The 18,715-nt window shown below is 21.0% G+C and overlaps 5 protein-coding genes across 5 annotated transcripts; 2 read left to right on the top strand and 3 right to left on the bottom strand.

Annotated features, from left to right (window-relative positions):
• Positions 1-1,815: 1,815 nt before the first annotated feature.
• On the top strand, positions 1,816-6,890 carry PBANKA_1314100 (zinc finger protein, putative; the record flags this gene model as incomplete). Its single annotated transcript, XM_034566724.1, is given in 3 exon segments — positions 1,816-3,894; positions 4,007-6,647; positions 6,661-6,890. The coding sequence occupies 3 exon segments, from the start codon at positions 1,816-1,818 to the stop codon at positions 6,888-6,890; spliced, it is 4,950 nt and encodes a 1,649-aa protein (XP_034423293.1).
• Positions 6,891-7,691: 801 nt separating this feature from the next.
• PBANKA_1314000 (NADPH--cytochrome P450 reductase, putative) lies at positions 7,692-9,974 on the bottom strand (the record flags this gene model as incomplete). Its single annotated transcript, XM_034566723.1, has 1 exon — positions 7,692-9,974. The coding sequence occupies one exon, from the start codon at positions 9,972-9,974 to the stop codon at positions 7,692-7,694; it is 2,283 nt and encodes a 760-aa protein (XP_034423292.1).
• A 115-nt stretch (positions 9,975-10,089) lies between these two features.
• Positions 10,090-10,751, bottom strand: PBANKA_1313900 (conserved Plasmodium protein, unknown function; the record flags this gene model as incomplete). Its single annotated transcript, XM_034566722.1, has 2 exons — positions 10,090-10,445; positions 10,718-10,751. 2 exons carry the CDS (start codon positions 10,749-10,751, stop codon positions 10,090-10,092), a joined length of 390 nt encoding a protein of 129 aa, XP_034423291.1.
• Positions 10,752-12,556: 1,805 nt separating this feature from the next.
• Positions 12,557-14,059, top strand: PBANKA_1313800 (signal recognition particle subunit SRP54, putative; the record flags this gene model as incomplete). The annotated part of the gene is made up of 1 exon (XM_034566721.1): positions 12,557-14,059. The coding sequence occupies one exon, from the start codon at positions 12,557-12,559 to the stop codon at positions 14,057-14,059; it is 1,503 nt and encodes a 500-aa protein (XP_034423290.1).
• A 1,212-nt stretch (positions 14,060-15,271) lies between these two features.
• PBANKA_1313700 (serine/threonine protein kinase, putative) lies at positions 15,272-17,547 on the bottom strand (the record flags this gene model as incomplete). Its single annotated transcript, XM_034566720.1, has 9 exons — positions 15,272-15,416; positions 15,559-15,644; positions 15,808-15,898; positions 16,026-16,144; positions 16,253-16,596; positions 16,704-16,836; positions 17,002-17,062; positions 17,173-17,284; positions 17,511-17,547. The coding sequence occupies 9 exons, from the start codon at positions 17,545-17,547 to the stop codon at positions 15,272-15,274; spliced, it is 1,128 nt and encodes a 375-aa protein (XP_034423289.1).
• Between the last annotated feature and the right edge of the window lie 1,168 nt (positions 17,548-18,715).

Below are 18,715 nucleotides of genomic sequence, written 5' to 3'. Positions count from 1 at the left end.
ACAATCTTTACTTTATTATGAGCATATTGGCTTATTTTTTTTTATGCTATCCTTTATAATTTATATATACGTACATGTATGTTTATGTATGAATATGTATAAACATTGAATTTAATTTACTTTTGTCTTTTTTTATTATATTAAAAATTTTTATTTGTATATATCTTAACTACGATAACATAATTTACAATTTAGTAAAATTGTGAACCAAATTTTTATTGAAAATTATTATAAAATATATTACCACCAAAATATTTGAAACATTAGAAAAATGTATATGGTCTCTCTTGAGACTATCATTTTTCTTAGAACATCAAAAAAATGAATAAATAACATCATAAATCGTATAACGGGAAAAGGGCACTAAACAAAAAGTATAAAAATATTGAATAGTCCAAAATAAAAATTGTTATGTAGAAATGTAGTAGGAAATTATTAGCTAATATAGAGAATTAGTTTACATAAAAAATCTTTGTTCAATTTTGAACTTCATTGTTGTGAAAAAACAAAAAAAAACGATAAAAAGAAGAAAAAAAATAATAAATTAATTATTTTAAATATCATACACATACCAGTATAACATAGGATAAAAAGAAAAAGATTAACATATAAATATAAAATAGATTGATGAATAGGTTTATTTCTATAATTTGTTTAAATAAGAAAAAATAAGAAAATATTATATATATAATATTATTTTTTTTTGTAATAACTTTGCATAAATTAAACAAGCTTATATGTCGGGTAATTCATTTATGTTTGTAAGGATAAATATATAGTAATTGTACACTATATATAATAATTATTATGCATATTATTTTTTTCCTTATTTAGTAGGAGATTTTGAAAATTAATTTTCATACGACTATCACTTTTTGCAGAAATAAATAAAAATATATGGAATAATATATATGTAAGAATATATTTCATTTATTATAAATTCACTTATTAATTAGTTTATATATCATTGGTTTGAACTATAAAGTATAATTAAATTTCGTTTTATCATAATATATACATACATGATATATTTATATGTATAAATGACACTTAGTGTAAAATCATTAAACAATTATTAACCTCAATTAAAGAAATTGTAAAGTGTCCATATATTTATTTATATATTTATTTTGTTTTCGTTGGGTTTATATATTTTATACCCAAGTAATTATACCATTTATAACACTTTGAAGTTTGTTAATGGGAAAAAAGTACATAAATTAATCGAATTCATAATACATAAAAATTAACTTAAAAAAATATATATATAATCACCGAATGAAAAGAATAATATATAGAATATATATAATAAATATATAGAATCAAAAAACCATATTTAATTTCATAATAATGTAAATATTAATTTATACACTTTTAAATGTAATAAATTATATATAGTTATATAAAATTTAGTAAAATTACTAGGCATGCGCACAATTCAAATTTATATATTATATTTCCAAATTTTATAGTATTCTTTTAAATATATATATAACTTCCTATTTTTGCTCAGTTTATTCAAAAAATCTATATGTATACATACATGCGTAAATATATATAAATATTTTTTTGAAGACGATAATCTGTATATTTATACTCGTTGTATATAACTGAAGCATATCAATATATGCAAATATGCTAGGAAGACTAAGTCTATATGGGTTTATAGCACAATCATAAAGTATATATATATATATATAAAGGAATGCAAAAAAAAGGGAAATAAAATAGTAACCAAGTATTTGCAAAAAAAAGTAAAAAAAACGATAATCTTATAGAAGACGCACATACAATCATATATATTAAAATACTAAAATGTATATAAACCGAAATCCAAATATTAATAATAACAAAAGGTATGATGCTTTGAAATATGAAGATGAAAAGGAAACATTCGTAGATAAACCTAAATATATTAATGTTTCATATCATATAAGAAAGTTATTTAGTTATTGTGATGCAGATATATTAAGAATTGAAAATAATTTAATTATATATAATAGTATAATTGATAATATAAAAAAAAATGGAAATAGGTTAATAAAAAAAGAAATCGAAAAAATAATACGAGAAAAAGAGGAAAATAAAAATTATTGTTTAAAAGATGAAATGAAAGAAGAATACAAAATTAATAATTTCGATTTAAAAAAAGTAGAACTCGATTTTAAATTTATTGAATGCAGTTTATGTTTTGAATTGATTAAAATTATATGTATTCAAGAATGTAATCATACATATTGTTTTTTATGTTTTTATCGACTATTATATATGCAAATCAAAGAAAATAATTATGAAAATAATGATAGTTCTAATAATAATAATAATAATAATAATGTAACAGGGCAAAATGCTCTAAATAATGTTAGAAATAATAACCATATTAATTCAAGAAGTTATTCCTACAGGGATCGGGGTGGGAACCTAAATTATGATGAGTCTTATCATCAAAATAGCAGAACAAATGATACAAGGAAAAATATAAAAAATGACAAATTTAATTATGCATTTGATAAAGAAAAAATGAAATGCCCTTTTTGTAAAGAAAGAAATGAATATATATTTTTTTGTCTAAACAATTTTTATACATATTTTACGTACAATAATTTGCTTCAGACCTTGTTAGAACATGATGAAGTAGATATGCTAGGGGGATATGATGAAGATAATAATATGAACGAATCTGAAATAATGGTAAAACAACTTAAATTTAGTGGAAGCTTTGAAAATGATCGAATATATGATAAAAGGGAATCAATAAATAATATAAACATTGAAATGGATGAACAAAATACTATAAATAAATATAGTGTTGATATATGTAAAGAAATTGAAGATGTTGAAGAAATAGAAAAATTAACATCAAAAAATTATAATGATATGCAAAAAGAGCAAGCCAATTTGTTAGAAAAAAATAAATTAAAAAAAATATTTTCATCAGATTATGATGATATTATTATTTTAAGAAATATATTAAAAAAATATCCCAATTCAAATGAAGATACGATAAAAAATACAAAAAAGGGGGAAAATATGTATTTGTTTAATTATTATGAAAAATATATAAAAAGGAAAAAATATAAAACAAAATATATTCTTAATGGCTGTGCTAATTCTTTAAAACGATATGCATTTTTCTCAAAAATATTTGTAGACACAGAAAAAAAAATATTTTATGAATATTATTATATATATAGTTTATCGACGCTTTTAACAAGTTATGTGTGCTTGTTAACTCCTTGTATTGATTATTGGGTAAAAGTTCAAAATAAGAAAGTCGAAAAATTTAAATTAAATAATAATAATAAAATAAATAAATATTTTGAATATATATATATACATAATAAACAAAATTTATTACGTAAAAAAAATGATTCGATATATGATAAATATCATCAATATACTAGAAATGATCATCATATAAGTGAGCTTGAGTCGGAGTCGACTGATCATTATTTTAATGTTATAGATATATTTTATAAAACGTGTTTTACAAATTTAGATAATATAACAAATTTAAAGCATTTAAATAAATACTGTTATAACAGATTAAGTGATTTATGTAAGCATTTATCAGAACATAAAAAAACATATTGTGATATATGTGTAGGAAATAATGATAATAATTTCTTATTTGAATACAATATCTTTTTAAAAAAACATGTTAAAGCCCATATTGAATATGGAGAACAAATTTCAGAAAATAAATATAAAATAAGACATATATATTGTCATATATGTTCTTATTATTTATACGATTTTGATACATATATGAGTCACATAAATAAATATCATTTTTTTTGTAAATTTTGTTTTAATAAAAAAAATCCTGAAATTAAAGGACTAGAGAAAAATGATATTGATGATATTGTCTATTATGATCAGCTTCACCTTCACGTAAGAAATTCATAAATTTTGTCTCTCTATATTTTATATAACAATACCAAGCATAGAATTTTTTTGTATATTTTTTCATAATATTTATTTGGATTATTTTCATTATTTTCAGGTTTACAAGGATTACGATAATATATTCGCACACTATAAAAAAAAACACCACCCTTGCCTGTACGAACAATGTATATTTGTTGTTTTTGACAACAAAATGGATTTATGTCTTCATTTAGCAGAAAAACATGAAGAAAGGGGAAGTAGCAAACGAAACAAAATAGCCTTTTCCATAGGTGGGGCATCTTATAATGAAATACGAAATAATGCAAATAATAATAGGAACAATACATATAGTTATCGAAATGATTATGGGAATAACATTAATGCTATTCAGGTAAATAATGAAAAAACGAATTCGAATATATGTGAAAATGAAGAAGATAAAAACAGAGAAAAAATCGATATAAATAACTATAAATGTATTTATGATTTTAAAAATTTTTCTGATTCGTGGTATTTTGAATATTTTATTGAAATAAAAATGATAAATTTTGTAGAATATTTTAAAAATAAGAAAACGATTTTTTTACATATTATAAAAAAAGATTTAGAATTTATTGAAAATATTTTAGGCATTCTAACAAAAAAAAATGCTGATTTTTATATATCAAATGAAGAAATAATTAATATAACAAAAAGTGTTATAGATACAGATTTTGGAATAGAACAAAAAAAAAATAATTTTTTTATTTTTAAAATATTTTTTGATGGCATAATAGAAAAAATTGATTATTTATTATATAATAAAGAAGATTTAGAAAAACATTATTTAAATTTATTTTTTAATATTATTATATATAGATCTTTTATATTATATTATTCATTCTTTTTTATGCACTTAAGCGAAAAAAAAACAACACTAGGGAAAATTAATAACAATACAAATAGTAGCAAAACCAAGAAAAATGTTAACAATTCAAATGAAAAGAGAGAAAAAAATGATTCTATATATAATTATAATAATAATAAAAGCATGGCTAATTTACGACACAAATTTGAAGATGCTACAAAAAGTAATATTAACGAATTAAGTAAATATGGGTTTTTATATTTAACTTTTTTGTTTTTTAAAATTGAAAATAATGTATTAGAAAACATACACAGTAATATAAAGGGTATATATACCTTATGTAATAATACATGGAAAGATATCGAAGCTGTTAATAAACGAATTACATTAGCATGCGAAAATGATACTAATGCCATAGATGGGAAAAGTAAAAATAATGATAATCCATTAATTATTAGTGGAAATAAAAAGAGTAACAATATCACATCAATAAAATTTAATAATGAAAAAAATAATACTAATGTAAAAGGAAAGGAAATTGTGAGTTCCCTTTTTGATGTTATAAATTCTAAAAATAATTTAATGGAACTCGAAAATATTTACAATTTAATAAAAAAATGTTTTAAAAACAAAAATCCAAATAATAATATAATAAACCATATTTATGACCAAAAATGGGATATTTGCAAAAAAGTTTCTTTTGATATGCTATATTGTATAGAACCACATTTAAATTTAGTTTCTTTTTTTTATTTATTTATAAGCAATTATTTATCAGCATATCAAAAAGATTCATGTGTTAATAAATTTGTAAATATATCCAATGAAAATAAAAAAAACATACTAAAAAAAATTGCACTTGATGTAGATTTAGCATCACTAACTACTATATCAAAAGATCTTAGCAATTTTGTAAATGCGCGAGCATTAGAAGAATGTTTATCAACAGGACCAGAATATTACAGAATCAGAAAAGATATAGAATTTATATTAAGGAATAGGAATACAAATAATATTGTAAACAATGGTAGTAACCATAATAGATTTTCAAACACATATAGAGGATCAGAAAAATACAAAAATATAGAAGATCAAAAAGTAAATTCAAATTTATATGATATATCATTATCTTTAAGAAATCGTTTTTTAAATATTATTAAAAGCTCAAAAATTAACGAACTATATTATATATATTTTTATGTTTCTTCTATTATTAATACAACAAATACTAATAAAAATAATGATGTAAATAAAAATGAAGATTTTCCATCTTTAGCCTCTAATAATATTAATGATCGAACTTCTAATATCGCTACTATATCTCGTTTTAGTGTAATCAACTCAAATAATACAAATCTCAGGGCCAATCATACTAGAAATAATAATAATTCCAATTTAAGCAATGAAGATATAAATATTAATTCTTATAAGTATAAGGTTGAAAATAATAAGAATAAATCATTGAGCTCAAAAGGTGATGCCCTTAATGCAGAATACCCTCCTTTGCCAAAACAAAAAACTGATGAAGATAATTTCTCTTTTTTAATAAGCAAAAATAATAAAACAAAACCTAAGGATAGTAAATCTGAACTTTCAAATAAAGATATCTCATTGAATTGGAAAAAAAACGGATCGAATACTTCAAAATATAAGGAAAAAGAGGAAGAAAAAAAAAAACAAAAAAATAATAAAAAAACTAATAATACAACCGCAGATCATACCAACACAAATTTATTGTCTTTAATCCCCAATAAAATTGAAAAATCAAATAAAAATGAAAAAAATAAAGCTGAGAAAAATGCTACTTCCAATTATTATAAATCGTTTAATATAGATGAATTTCCAGCCCCAGCTGATGTCGTTGATCAAAAGAAATTACTCGAACAAAAACAAAATAGCCAAAAAAAAAAAAAAAAAAAAAAAAAAAAATTACGAAAATAATAGCGACAGTAAACACTTTTATTCAAGTGATGATAACACACTTAGTAACAGTAAATCATCACCAAAAAAAAAAAAAAAAAATGTTATTGTACCTGAAGGTAATATTACTTATACTATAAAAAAAAACAATAAAGTCAAATGTTGTAGTATGTGTACTTATGAAAACCCTTATGAAAGGAAAATATGTGAGTTATGTGAAAATCCTTTGTGAAAAATGACGATAAAAAGTATCCATAAAAAGAAAAAGGACAAACAATAGTAATAGTGGTAATTGCAGCAATTACGTAATTGAATAGCAAATAATTCTAAAAAAAGGGCATAAACAAATATTTATTATTTTATTTACCTTCCGAATTTTTTTTGAAAACAGAAATATATTTATAAAAAAATAGGCGATAAATATCGTATGTTATATTCATTTTAAAATTCATAAATATTATCAAAAAAAAAATTTTAATATATACAAAAATATTTTTCATTTTTTTGTTGCGTGTTTTTAATAAACAACATACATATATGTTATAAATCAATTAAAGCATAAAAATAATAAACGAATATATTAAAATGCATATAATGCTTTAATTTTTTTTCTGTTACATAATGCAATTTTATCCATCTTTGCAAATATGTATTTTTTTTTCCTTTATATATTCACATGCAAATATCTATGTGTGCAACTTTCACATTCTCATTAGTTGCGTATCCTTGAAAATAGTGGGCCGCTTATAATATTTTCAAGTTTTTTTTCCCACATTTTTTTGTAGAATTTAATGTGTTGGCATATATAAAGGGCATTGTGTAATGTCTATGCCTAAATAATTGTGTATTGTGTGCATGGGCATTTAATTATATTTAATGCACAAACAAAAATTAAAATTAATATAACATTGACACTTGTATTTTCTAGTTATGTGTATATAAAAAAATGGAATACATGAATTTGTGTGTATTCTATTAATAGTATAGTTACAAGCATTTTTTTAACATTTTTGATTTACTCAATTTTCTGTAATTAATACCAAGATTCAAATATAATTTCAAATTTATCAATTTTTTTTTTTAAAAATAAATTAATTTCTTCTATTGTTTTATTGGGCTCCTTTTCTTTCATAATATTAGCTAATAATTTAAAAAGGTTTTGAGAGAAAGGACGTGATTTTCCAGCTATTAAAAAAATTGTATTTTTTTTTATTAACAAATCATATATAATATCTTGTAGCATTGAAATTATATCAGTTACATAAACTTTTTTTTTATCTTTTAAAAATTCTTTCATTTCTGAAACACTTTTATTAAATAAGTTCTTATCACTTATGTTGTCATGCTGGCTAATAGAGCAAAATCTATCATTCATATTAGTGTTATGTTTTTCTATATTTTTGAAAATTTCATGGTTATAATACAAAAAATTATCTTCTGGTTGTTGTGAAAACGCTATAAAAATATGAATGAAATGCAAATATTTTTGCAATTCCTGTTCAAAATAAAAATTATTTAATTTGTTTCTAAAACCAAGAAAAAGTAAATCATTCTCTGAAATGTTTTTAATTTTGCTATTTATTAAATTTTCATTTTTGTGTTCCTTTTTCTTTATATTATATACATAAAACCTTTGCCTTATAATTGCTAATAAACTACTAAAAGCTGCACCTGTAGAAATATAGACAATTCTATAATTTAAGTTCCATATATTTTTATTTTGAAATAGTAAGCTATTTTCAATAGTAGCATAAATAAATGGACTACCCTCAATAGAATTTATTAAATAATTTGAACATAATCCTATATGTTTTTTATTTTGATTTATTTCTGTTTGATATAAACAAATTAATAACTCGATTACATTATTTACTTGATTAGGCTTCATTTTGTTTTTTAAAATATTTGTGTATTTATATGTACTATTTTGTGTATAGTTACACATAATATACGAGAAAAAATTTGTGAGGGTTTTCATATTATTACAAAAATATATTTTTAAATAATATAAAAAATTTGAATAATAAGGATTAAGGTAAAAGTGATATAAATTATAAAGGTTAAAATTTTTAAGAAATCGATATTTTTTTGAATCATTTAATATAGAATAATTTCTATTCATAATATTTGGTAAAGTGTTTAAAAGAAAGGGGACATCAATATTAATATAACTATAAAAATCGTAAAATATATCATAATATGATCTTTTATATTGATATACATAAGAAAAATAATCGCTTATATCGTTTGTATTCCCAAGTTGTAAAAACTTTTTTTTATGAATATCACTATTTGTTCTTTCACTTAGATATATAAAAAAAAAAGGAGTAACTATTTTATTAAGATCTAAAAAGTATACAAACAAATCTAATACTTTTATTTTTTTCCCAATAGGGATATAAGTACTCATTGTACATGTTGCATTTTCATTTGGCTGATTAATTATAATATATTCATTATAGTTTATTTTTAACAAATTTAAAATTGATTCTGTTTTATCTTTGTTTAATATTGGGTGTATTGTTATTAAACTGCTCAGATTGAATATATCTATTGATGTTGCTAACTCGATATATCTAACATCTTGAAAATATGATGCATCCGTAAGTCTTTCATTTTTTATAACTTCAAATTTATTTAAATGCAATGCTTTTGTAAAATAATCGTTAACATTAAAATCGTCGTATTTTTTCTCAATTTTGTTTTTATCCTTTTCTTCACCTTTTTTTATATTCTCATAAGTTGGCAAAAATCCAGACAAATGCTTATCATTATTTATTTTATCATAATCAGATAAATTTGTAATACTATATATTTGAGGAATACTATTATTTATTTCAAAATTATAATATTTTTTTTTTAAAAATGAATATACTTTATTTTTCCATGTATTAAAATTGGTAAAATGCATAGAACTATGTTGATAATTTCCTAAGCTATAATTAACTATATTAGCACCTAAGGAAATTAATTTTCTTTTTAACTTTTTAGCTACAACATTATAATTATCATATGAACTATCACCTAATCCAAATAAGTGAAAATATATATTTTCATGAAATACATTATTACATTTGTGTAAATTTATCCAAAATTTTGACATATTATGTGTAGGACAACCATAACCTGTTGTACTTACAATTATGATAATATTTTCATAATTATAAAATTTCATTAAATTCACATTATTTAAACAAAAAAAATGCACATCAAAATTAGTGCATAATTCGTATAAAATATTTCTACAACAATCATAGGAAGTTCCATACTCTGATCCATAAAGTAATAAAATATTTCCCCTTGTTATAATATCCATATTGCAAATAAATGCATTTATATATACCGATAACAGAAAAGGAATAAATATTATAACACTAATATATGATTTTATAAAACAATAAGAATAGTATCCTCACTAATTTTTTATAAATTCATACTATTCCATTAAATAAATATTTATATTTCTTTGAGCAGGCATCAAAGCATAGCTCTTTCTCCAAATTATTATATTTTTTTTCTAAATTAATAACATTATTTTCATCAAAATTTAAATTATTATTATTAAATTTTTTATATTGCTCTAGATCCTTTTTAAATCTCTCTTTTAAGTTCATTCTACACATATTAAAGCATTCGCCCTGACTTTCTGCAAACTTTTTCATTTGTTTTATATTTTCAATTTCGATTGCTTTATCAATTTTACTTAAGTTATTTTGTTTGTTTTCTTTATGTGCTTTTATTATTTCGGCGATTTCATTGACATTCTTGTTTCTTAAATCGTATAACCCTGAATGAAAAAATAGGAAACAATCAATTTTATTAATAGTGCTTATTTTACTCAAATATATTTTATTTATCAATCTGAATTGAACAAATAATATTATTAATAAGGCATGTATATATATAATGATAAACAACTTAGTATTTTTCAACAAATTTGCAATTATTATTTAAAAAAAACAAAAAATAGAACAAAACATAATGTTACATTTCCGAAATAAGTAAGCTATTTAAAATGTCTTTTTTTTTTAAATACAGTTATAAAAATATTTTTTTTACCTGTTGTTAATTCCTTAGTTTGGTCAATTTTCATTATTAATAATTTATCATTTCAACAATTAAGTGATAATAATGTGTATGTTATAAAAAAAAATGTATTTTCTGTTTTGAATTTATCTTAAATTTGGGATAAATATAATTATGGCTTATTCTGTATATACTTATTAGAATATTGATAAATAAAATCAAAATATTTTTTTATTTATTTTCATTATATTTCCACCATTTAGGCTTAGACCATTTTCAGTCGTTTTATATATGAAATCATAATTCCACGAAAATATTCCTTATTATTTTCTCCCTTTTTAAATGAATATATTATTTAAATATATTTTTTCATTTTATTTATAGAAAATAATTTGTTAAAAATAAAAAATATGCATACTCTACATTAAAATAATAGAAAGGTTTGATTTGTCTGTTTTTTTTATTCCTTTTTAATAGAAAAAGGGGGAAATTTCAAAACATGCATAAATAAATGAAATATGGTTTTCACATATGCTGAAGTAATTTTATTATATTGTTATAAATATATATATGATATATAAATAAATATAAATATATATATATATTTTTGTTTCATAGCTTGCATTATATATAATATGTTGTAAATATAATTTATTTCTTTTTTCATTTACCTTAATATAAGAAAACTATCTTTAATTTTTTTTTTGAGGAAATTGACAAGTATGGTGTGTCATGGTATATTATTATTCATAAATACGATATGAGCATATTTAATTGCAGTATTTTTTCCACCCCTTTTTTGTTTTTTTTTCTTTTTTTCTGTATACAATTAAGATTTAAAAATTATTAGAACATAGATATTTAAGGATTTATTTTTTTTTAAAGGCGAATAATCAAATAAGTATATACAAAGATAGTATTGAAAAAAATTATATATTTATAATATAAAATTTATAAAATAATATAGCCATATATTGTTTATATATACATAGCATAAACATATATTATTTTATATCCATATAATACATTTTATGTATATTATTTTATTAGGATCTATATTATGATGAGAAACAAACATGCTTATTTGTAAAATGGGAGGATTTAAAATTATGTATAATATATACATGTAATATATTTGTATTTATACCCATATATTCATTTCAATATATATTGTTTATAGTACGTTTTATGTTTCTTTTTGATATTTTTTTTTACTCCAAAGGAGATAATTTAAGATTATTAAAAATCTCATAACTCTTGAGAATTTTGATAAATTAAAAATAAAAAGCTTTATATTAAATAAGATCGTAAAAAATGCAACATAAGAAGCAATAATTATGAACATATTTATAAGAATATTAAAATTTAATATTATATTTTTTTCTGGTCCAATTGATAATTAATAATTGTACACAACTTTTTTCCTATATATACATGTGTTTCTCTTTTTCACATAAATTATTATATTCATGTAAAATATATTATGGTAATATATCTTTTACACTCTATTTTAATGATTATGTATTGTATTTTTTATCAGACATTTGTTAAAATTCATTCCTTTTAAAAAAATACGACTTGATTTGCATGTTATATCTTCTCGTAATATCTCTAAAAAAAATATATATAATATTATTTATTTTAAGAAGCCATTTTATTATTGCCTATTTTTTATATGCACAAAATAAGTAAATCAATTACCAAAAAGTGTGTGGATTTTTTATGCAAAGACGAGAAATATATATTCGTCACATAATTATATGAACATAGAGGAATATAGCTACTTGTCCAAAAAATAAAAAACACACAAATTAATTTATAAAGACAATACATATATAAAACTTTAAAAAGGATATAAAAAATAAAACAAAAATGGTTCTTACTGAACTCGGGGCGCAGCTTACAAATGCGCTTCAAAAAATTCAAGCAGCGCCAGTTGCAGATGATAATATTATTGAAGAATGTTTAAAAGAAATTATACGAGCTTTAATTTTAGCAGACATTAATGTGATTTATCTGAAAGATATAAAAAGTAATATAAAGAAAAATATTGAAAAGAATGCTGCGGCATATGGTAATAATAAAAAAAGATTAGTTCAAAAATATGTAGTAGAAGAATTAATTAAATTATTAGAAGGAAAAAAAGAATCTTATGTTCCAAAAAAGGGAGATAGAAATGTAATATTATTTGTGGGTTTACAAGGAAGTGGTAAAACAACTACATGTACAAAATATGCGCATTATTATCAAAAAAAAGGATTTAAAACTGCTTTGATTTGTGCTGACACATTTAGAGCAGGAGCTTTTGATCAATTAAAACAAAATGCAGCAAAAGTAAAAATACCGTTTTATGGTAGTTATTCTGAAGTTGACCCAGTAAAAATAGCAACAGATGGTGTAAATGCATTTTTAAAAGATAAATACGATTTAATAATTGTTGACAGTTCAGGAAGACATAAACAAGAAAATGATTTATTTGAAGAAATGAAACAAGTAGAAAGTTCTATAAAACCAGAAGAAATTGTATTTGTTATTGATAGTCATATAGGTCAAAGTTGTCATGATCAAGCTATGGCATTTAAAAATTCTGTAAAAGTAGGAAGTATTATTATTACAAAAATTGATGGCCATGCTAAAGGAGGCGGTGCATTATCAGCAGTCTCTGCTATTGGCTGTCCTATAACATTTATAGGTACAGGGGAACATGTAAATGATTTTGAAAAATTCGAAGCAAAATCATTTGTATCACGATTACTAGGATTAGGTGATATTGATGGATTAGTATCCACTTTAAAAGAAGTTATAGATATTGAAAAACAACCACAATTAATAAATCGAATTGCAAAAGGGAAATTTGTTTTAAGAGATATGTATGATCAGTTTCAAAATGTATTTAAAATGGGAAGTCTTAGTAAAGTTATGTCTATGATACCAGGATTTGGTACTAATCTAATTAGCAAGGGAACTGAAAAAGAAGGTATAGATAAAATAAAAAAATATATGGTTATTATGGATTCAATGACTAATGAAGAATTGGATTGTGTCAAACCACTTAATGATAGTAGATGTATACGTATTTGTAAAGGTTCGGGAACAAAACTTTCAGATATAAAAGAATTATTAGAACAATTTAAATTCTTGCAAAAAATGGTATTAAAAATGGGAAAATTAGGATTAAGAGATAATAATATGGGAAATTTAATGAGAAATCAAAAACAATTTATGAGCAAAATGAATAATATTATGGATCCTAATATGTTTAATAATATGGGGGGCGCTAACAATATGGTTAATATGTTAAAGGAACTTACAAAAATGGATGATTTTGGTGGGGTCATGTCAAATATGATGAAACAAATGGGTATGAAGAAATGATTGATAATTTATTCGATTAAAAACAATTCATAAATATAAATAATTATAAATTAAACTATAACGAAAATTAGGTGCCTATTATATCTACCTATTTATTCCCAATTAAATAATATCCATTTAGGGGTATTTTTTTTACAATTATTTTATTCCCCTTAATATGCATAATAAAAAAATATAATTATATCCAAAAAAAGTAATATATTTTTAATATACTATTATATGATGGAAGCATATGTATATATATGCACATATAAATTACGAATACATCCCAGGTGAATGTTTGTAGCATATACAATTGTTTGAGTTCGTTAACGTCTATAATTTATAAAATATTTCTTATTCCTTTTTTTGGCTATATTATATATATATTTTTTTTGTGACATTTATATGTTACGTTTTATGGACATGTTTATATAATACGTTTTTATAATAATATAATATTTTTTTATTACCCCTTTATATTTTTAACTTTATTTTTTCCATATATTTCGCTGTGTTTTTAATTTATATATATATATATATATTTTTTTTTAGTGTTTCTATGAATTTATAATACATACATAGATGTATGCATTTGATATATAATTACTTACTCAAATATTTTGTAAATGATCAATGAGCAAACTTGTATGATATAAATGTGCAGTATAGCCTATATATTAAACAAATAATATAATAATAATTTAGTTATTTTGACACAAAAAATCAGTATATGTGTAAAACGTAGGTAGAAAAAAGGGTTTTAAGTATTACAAAGGTTTTAGTTGATTAAAGGAGGAAAAAAAAATATATATAAAAGCAAAAAGCTATAAATGTATTTACAAATAAAAAATTGAAAACATCAAAATAAAAAAATATATTAATAAAAATGTAGCACAAAAAATATACAAACAAAAATATATATAATTATATATATATTTGTCCAGTTTCTGCGCAATATTTAGTCAAATATTTATTAAATACAAAAAAATGCATAATTATGAAATCAATATTATCCAAAAATGGAAAAAAATAATAGATAAAAACTTTTTGAAAGATTTGAAGGAAATATATACATTTATATTTGAGCAAAAAAAAGCTATATTATATATATGTATATATAAACCTATGCATGTACATACACATCATATACAGGTCAACAATTCAAATTTAGTAAAATATAAAAAATGTGAAAAATTTTAGTATATCTCTTTTATTTGTATTAAAAATGTGCTAATTTGTAATTTTTTTTAAGAAAAAAGTATATTTCTTTTTCATATTTGCAATGGAATCCTTTTCTTTTTCAAACGATTTGTTTATTATTTGGTTTTCTTTTGACTCATCAGGTAAACTTTTTTTTTTGTCTAACTTTAATTTCCTGTAAAAGTTTTATAATTAAAAAATATTATTTTAAAATGTGATATGCAAACCATATAAAAGTATGATATAATATGAAAACAAAATTATATATATATATATATGTGCCATAAATGGTGTTATATATTATTAATTGAAATTACTTTATATATGAAGCCGAATTAAAAATTTTAAATTCACAACTTGTAAGAGTTCCTCTAATCCACCGATGGTTTAAAATATCTGAACACTGTAAAATGGAAAAAAAAAATCAGGGAATGTAAATATGTGTATAACTAAAAATTTAAGACTTATATTCATTAAAAAATAATCGGAATTAATATTAAAAGATTTAGTTAAAGAAAGATTTAATTATATATTAATATTATCATTGTTTTATTATATTGTATTACGCTAAATCGTTTTTCTGGATCATGCACTAAAATGTTTTCTAATAAATTTTTTAACCCCGGTTGTATGTTCAATGATTTTTCCTTGGATAATCTAAAAAAAATTAAGAAAAAAGACAAATATATATACATATGTATATTGTGCATATTCCCTTTTAAAAATAAATTTATACACATATACACTTCCTATGAGCTGTGTTTTTTGTCTCTTTTTTGCTTACAATTCAGGAATATTTGCTTTAAGAATATTATTATATAGCTCATTTGCATTTTTGCCTGTAAAGGGTACTTTTCCAGTTATTATAAAAAAAATTAAAACTCCTAAACTCCAAATATCAATCTAAGAAAAAAAGGAAAATAAAAACATAAATTTGTGCATTTATATATGAGTATAAATATTGTATTCGAATTAATATATATGTATTATCAAAAAATAAAACTTGCATACTTTTATTCCATATTCTTTATTTTTTATAATTTCTGGAGCTAGGTAAAAATCGCTTCCACACACAGATCTACTTTTAACGACAGACTGATTTGAAGGTGTAATTTTAGCTAACCCAAAATCGGATAGAACTACACTTTTTATATTATCTTTAGTTCTTAGTAAAATATTTTCAGGTTTAATATCTCTGTGCATAATTTTTAAAGAGTTTATATATTGTATAGTTTTGGCTAGTTTAATTATGATAACTCTAGCTTCAGAATGAGTACAACTTCCATTTATTTTTATATATTCAAATAAATTTCCTCCTTCGCAATATTCTAAAATTAATTTGACTATATAATATTCTATAAATAAAATTTTTTTTTATCAAATTAGTAAATTATAATTAATGTATATATTAATTTTTTCGATCATAATATATACATAAATATAAAATTATATTTTTTCTAACTTTTCCAAATCTTTTCATGATAATCAAGAATTTTAACAATATATGGATGCTTATTATTTATTGTTTTCATTATAAATAATTCACGCTTGAAGCAGTTATAATGTGAAGTTTTCTTTAAGGGGCAGCACATTAACTGAAATAAAAATAAAATATTAATATATATGTATGATCATTGAAATTAACATGTTAACCAAATATTCACAATTCAATCAGACATAAATTTTTATTATTTTATACTAATTATTTATCAAAATTGTTGTTAATATTTATTTCTATTTTTTAGTATGCTCTTTCTAACCTTCATAGCGCATTTTTTTTTATTTTCCCCCCGGCAACAAAATACTTTTGAGAAATTCCCACTGTAATAGAAAACAAACGAATAAATATTTAATAATGTAATAAAATTGAACGCACTTATTATAGCATGCACACAAGTTTATCAAATAGTAGATGAAAAAAATAGTATTACTCTCCAATCTTGTTTATTATTTTGTATTTTTTTATAAATTCCAAATTAGAGTCATGCTCATCATTTTTCTTTTGCCTTTTATTTTCCGATGAATCATTTTTAAGATTTTTATCTAAAATTGGAAAATATATAAAAAAATGGAAATTATTTTAAAAGAATAAACAAAAACATAAATGTTAAAAAAGGCAAATCGATTAATAGCATGCTATAAATATACAATAAATAAAAAATGTCCAGACAATGCATTTTTGCTCGAATTAGTCCAATAATTGAAATAATAAATGTGTAATAAACATCTACAAAAATAAATATATATATATATGTTTTAATTGCCTTACCTGGATTATTCTTTCTTTTGCTTAATGCAACCCCCATTTTTTATGTTTTTTTTTTTTTTTTTTAAAAACACAAAATTTATTCATAATAAATTATAAATTACAATCACCTCAAAAAATAAAAACAAGTATAGAATGTTTATTTATTAGAAAGGACATTTATAATACTAATCCCTATTCTTTTATAATTCTATCCATGTCGTTTTCTATTATTATTTTATATTTGAATAATTATGGAAAAATAATTTAGGATGTAATTAAAAAAAAAATTACTTTATTTCAATTTGTTATGGAGAAAAACTACATACACACATATATTGCAATTTTTAATATTAATAACACAATAACTCAAAACGGGAGCAATCTAAAACGTCAAGAAACATGTACATAATATTGTATATGTATATATATTTTTTCTATATACATACACATACTTGTATACAGTTATCAATGTAATATATATGATAATAACATAGAAAATTCTTCAAACGAAATGATGTTATTACCCTATGGAAATAGAACAGTAAATATGTATAGCGTTTAAAAAATATAGAATAAAATAAATATTGCGTATGTGTATATGTATATATAGTATAGAAAAAACAAACAATAAAACGGAAATTACAAAGATATATATATATTAATTAAATGTATATACCACTGTTATTATAATGAAAATTATTCTAAATATAAAAAATTATTTAAGAATATATATAATATACATAAATACATAAGTGTGCATAATTCTTATACGGTAATTCATCATGTTATAGAATTATAAAACTATTATAAAATACAATGAATTTTTTAATCATATATTTTATGTTCTACAAAAAGGGGAAAAGAGAAAACGAAGAAATATATCAATAATAAAATATAGAATAAATTAATTATATATATATATATATATAAATTAATATATAGGACAAAGTAATAATATGGAAAGTTAAAAAACGCTCAGGAAATGGCAGGAAATTCACATATATGTTATATAAATCTTTAGTATAAAAGTATTAATTTATGTAGCGCTTATTATAAATCTTAAAGTTATAAACAATCTAAAACACATATATTATATACAATGCATGTTTATATAATTAATAAAATGCGTATATAATAAAACAGGGAGTATTGCAGTGAAACTCTTTGTAATATTTATTTCTCCGTTATAAAGAAATAAAATGATAATTAACGACGAAATGGAAAGG

Source organism: Plasmodium berghei (assembly GCF_900002375.2).
Source record: "Plasmodium berghei ANKA genome assembly, chromosome: 13".
Classification (NCBI taxonomy): domain Eukaryota; phylum Apicomplexa; class Aconoidasida; order Haemosporida; family Plasmodiidae; genus Plasmodium; species Plasmodium berghei.
The sequence above is the reverse complement of the archived record's forward strand: the minus strand, read 5'-3'. Positions and strand labels throughout refer to the sequence as shown.